Consider the following 3,816-nt stretch of genomic DNA (forward strand, 5'->3'; position numbering starts at 1 on the left):
ATTTAAAATAAAAATAGAAAGGTTTGCATGAGAAGCAGACTAATGTTCTGGATTAAATAATACAAACATATTCAGATCCTTTAAATGACGCTGCTACACATGAAATAATCCCTCTCAATGAGGCACATACCTGACGGCCGGCATAACGGAGGGCCAATTTCCCGCTGACAAGAGTTTGTACCTCCTCCGGACTAAAAGAAAAATATATATAGATTAGGATTTGATTTCTAAAGTAGACCACAGGTATTTTTTCTAATGAAAGTATCCAACTAAGAAGTACTGACGAGCTGAGCACGATTTTGCACAGGAGCATGTATTTGAGTGCTGTTATGGCTCTGGGACTGTCGATGGAGTCGTAACCCTCAAAAGCTTCAAAGAAGTAGGAGTAGGCCGTCTTCCAGTCCTTCTCCTCTGCTGCATGGATGATCCCTGCAGCAGAGATAACACGTCAAGTGTTTATGGCAACAAACAAACCTCCATAAAAGGAGAGTTTTCAAACTTGATGAGGCTCATTTCAGCTGTAATTATACCAGCATGTAATCACCTCCTCTACCTGGAGTTTAGGTATTTATACACAACATGAGGCCTTTTTTTTGCAAACTTTTTGCTTTTAAAACAGCAGAAAACTATAAGAACTGACATAACTTAGGAAACATCAAGAGCTGCTTTATGCAGATCCTAGCAAAAAGGATCTTAAAAAAACAAACAAACAAAAAAAACACTCAACTGATTTTCTAATGCAGCTAGAATAATATGAAAAGAGAAAAAATACATTCTAAGAAGATATGCAGCTTATTTGAACCATTAACGTGATTTAAATCGGACCTGACTGCATGTCCAGCGTTGCCTGGAGCTTTGGGGGACAGTAAATGGCGTTGGCTGTGGTTCTGGCCGAGGTAAGGGCGGCGCGGGCCTTGGGCAGGTTACTGAGAGCGTGATACGTCTTGCTTTCGAGGAGCTGAACCTCAACGAGGAGCGCTTTGTCGTCCATCTTCTTCAGCTCCTGCAGCAGCTGGGAGCCTGAGGGAAGGAGAGTGGAAACGAGTCACAGCAATGATCGTCAAGGGGTCAGTGCTTCAACATGTGAAAATGGTGATTAGTTGGTCATTGCATGCAAGTCAAATACGACAGCTACCACAGTCATTAAAATAAATGGTAAATTTATAAAATACAATAATCTTCTATTAGACAATATTTCAGGTTCCACCCACCGAGAGCCAAGGCCTCTTGATATCTTTTGGTGTCAAAATAGAGTGAGATCAGCCGAGCCTGAAAAAAAAAACATTACATAGAATTTTACAACAGTAAATGCAGAGAAAACGCTAGGCTGAAAACACTGCAGCAGCAAATCTATAAACCATCCTCAGTTACTGCTCACAACCTACTCCATTAAATATGTATATTTTTCATCTATATATATATTTTCTCATACATATAAAACACAGTGTTATCTATTCGTTGACAACTTTAATTTTAAAATGGAAACCTCTTATGCTACATTCACACCTAAAGCAGCAGGAGCAGCTACTTTACATGCACAGTCAATGGTTGATGCGCATCAAGGCGCAGCAAAACGTCCCGCAGCGTGTTTTGAGCAGCAGGAGCAGCGTGTTGTGAGTGTTTGAGCATGTGACGCGCGGGACGCGCTGCTAATGCAGCGGCTAGTGAAGTTGGAGAAATTTAACTTTTCCTGCTCGACGCGTCACATCAACCAATCAGAGAAGCTGATCTGGGAGCTGGCAGGGAGACAGACACATCACTGCTAACGCAGAGCGCTATGATCACTCCTCTGAAGCAGTTTATTAACGCCTAAATTAACTTAAAATGCCAAAATCTGCCAGCAAAAAATGTTTACTTTTATTATCCGGGTGCCTGCAGTTATGATTACGTACACAAAAAACGCCTTCCAGCCACCGCGGCAAACCGCGAAGAGGCAACCAGGCCTGAGGCTGCTGTTGAATGAGCATCGCCGGTGTACGGGGGTCTGAGCGGCTCTGACAGCGAAATAATATTTGAAGGCAGGATTGTAATCTGGATGAACTGACTGCACTGATGAAGTTTTCAGGTGGACTTTCTCACTTAAAAACATATTAAAACTACTTTTTACCCACTAATCACAGCATATATATATAGTTGACATTGTTACAGGCAAAGAAAGGATAGGGTAGCTCCTCCCACTGCGCAGCTTGAGCAGCAAAGATTCTTTAGCCACGCGTCAGAACGAAACTTGTACAAACGTAAAAAATGAAGCAGCGTGCGCGTTTTTGCTGTTCTTGCTGCTTGCGGTCTAAACGTAGCATCAGGCTTCCTGAGCCAGCACTCTTTAAAAACTGATCACCTTCAAAGCTCTGATTCAGGAGTTTTAATTTTGTTTTCATGCAAGTCGAGCTATGTTTGAGCAGCTGACGGGGGAAAAAAAACAGGTCTAAAAAGCTGTTGGGAAACTAAGTCTTTAGCCAGAATATTTGACAGTAACTGTTTCAGTATTACAAGACGAATGAGCAAGAGTGAAGCTTTCTAAATACCAAAAGTAAAGAGAGACGTCTCAGGTTTAAACACCTCACAGAAAGCTTTGTTTGATCATTTACTCCCAGGATAAACTACCCTTGTTTGAAAACATTTATATCATTTCATACTAGTTTTAAAGCTTCAAAAAAAAAATAAAAAAAAGATGAGTAAATGGAAGACTTGTGTGTATTTTCAAGACAGATAGCCCAATGAAGGCTGTCTGAAATGCACGGACCTCCAGGGCCTGTCGTAGGAAGGTCCTCTTCTCTGCCTTTGCCCATTCGATGCATTCCAGACACAGCTCCACCTCCTGCCCGGTCGCTGCCTCCATGTCCAGGAAAAGGTCCAGCAGAGAGCGAACCAGTCGGGCTGCCTTGGCTTTGCTGATGGAAATCAGGAACGGTCTAACAAATTTCAACAGGCCCCCAAGTTCTGCAAAAAAAGATATCATCCATTAAATTAATCTTAAGCATTCAGCAGACAATACAAGTTTAGAGCAAACAAAGCAGAAGATACCAAAAATTATCTTAAACAAACTTTTTTATTGTGCTTTTGTGATCATTTCAAGCCAAAATAAAATATGCAAATTCAAAAAAAAGAAATAAACTAATTAGTTTAAAATAAATGAAACATTACCTGCAGCCTGCCCCGTCTTTGCCAGGAGTGTTCCCAGCTCAAGGATGCTTTGTTCTTTAACCCTGACGGCCTCCTCATCGTCCTCCTGAACATCTCGCCTGACTATTTAAATAAAATGACCAAAGCAGTTAAGAATCAAAACTGACAAAAAAAACAACCTCCAACTATTTAACATTGTGTAGAAATTTAGTCACCAATACTTTTCTTAAGTCATTATTTGTGATTTTATTTTATTTTTTTACACAAATAATGATTTGTGAAACTACACCTCACAACCTGAAATACACCCAATAAATTTTTCCCCAAAGGGAATTTCCTTCCTAACGATGTGATACCTAGTGGCTGTTAGCATGTGAGAACATCTAGGATGGTAAGTATGCACTAATATTATGAGTCAATTATTCAGATTCCATTAATTTATTATCAAATTGTTGCAAAAAAATAAAAAATACTAGAGAACAGTGGATTTTCCTTTAAACTGTGTATAATTTTGTGTTACTAATTTGTAAATGTATATAAATAGAGAACAAAAACCTGCTAATTTTAGCAAGTTTTTAGATGGATCCGTTTTCAGCAAGTTTTATGGTAAAGTTAAATGATGTTATCCTGATAAAATGTTTAGAAAACGTGTCACTACGACGGAGTATTAGGGCCAGGCTAGAGATTTCTTTC

General features: G+C 39.8%; 1 protein-coding gene across 1 annotated transcript in view; it reads right to left on the reverse strand.

Annotated features, from left to right (window-relative positions):
- Window positions 1-3,816, reverse strand: part of LOC107093226 (26S proteasome non-ATPase regulatory subunit 11B) — a 12,171-nt gene that overhangs the window by 6,191 nt on the left and 2,164 nt on the right. The window contains exons 2-7 of the mRNA XM_015388148.1: window positions 3,145-3,246; window positions 2,744-2,940; window positions 1,212-1,269; window positions 826-1,020; window positions 285-429; window positions 131-191 (exon numbers count right to left, since the gene is read on the reverse strand). Coding sequence (XP_015243634.1) covers window positions 131-191; window positions 285-429; window positions 826-1,020; window positions 1,212-1,269; window positions 2,744-2,940; window positions 3,145-3,246 — 758 coding nt within the window. The remainder of the gene's footprint in view (window positions 1-130; window positions 192-284; window positions 430-825; window positions 1,021-1,211; window positions 1,270-2,743; window positions 2,941-3,144; window positions 3,247-3,816) is intronic.

This window comes from Cyprinodon variegatus, unplaced genomic scaffold (assembly GCF_000732505.1).
Source record: "Cyprinodon variegatus isolate N-32 unplaced genomic scaffold, C_variegatus-1.0 Scaffold18, whole genome shotgun sequence".
Lineage (NCBI taxonomy): Eukaryota > Metazoa > Chordata > Actinopteri > Cyprinodontiformes > Cyprinodontidae > Cyprinodon > Cyprinodon variegatus.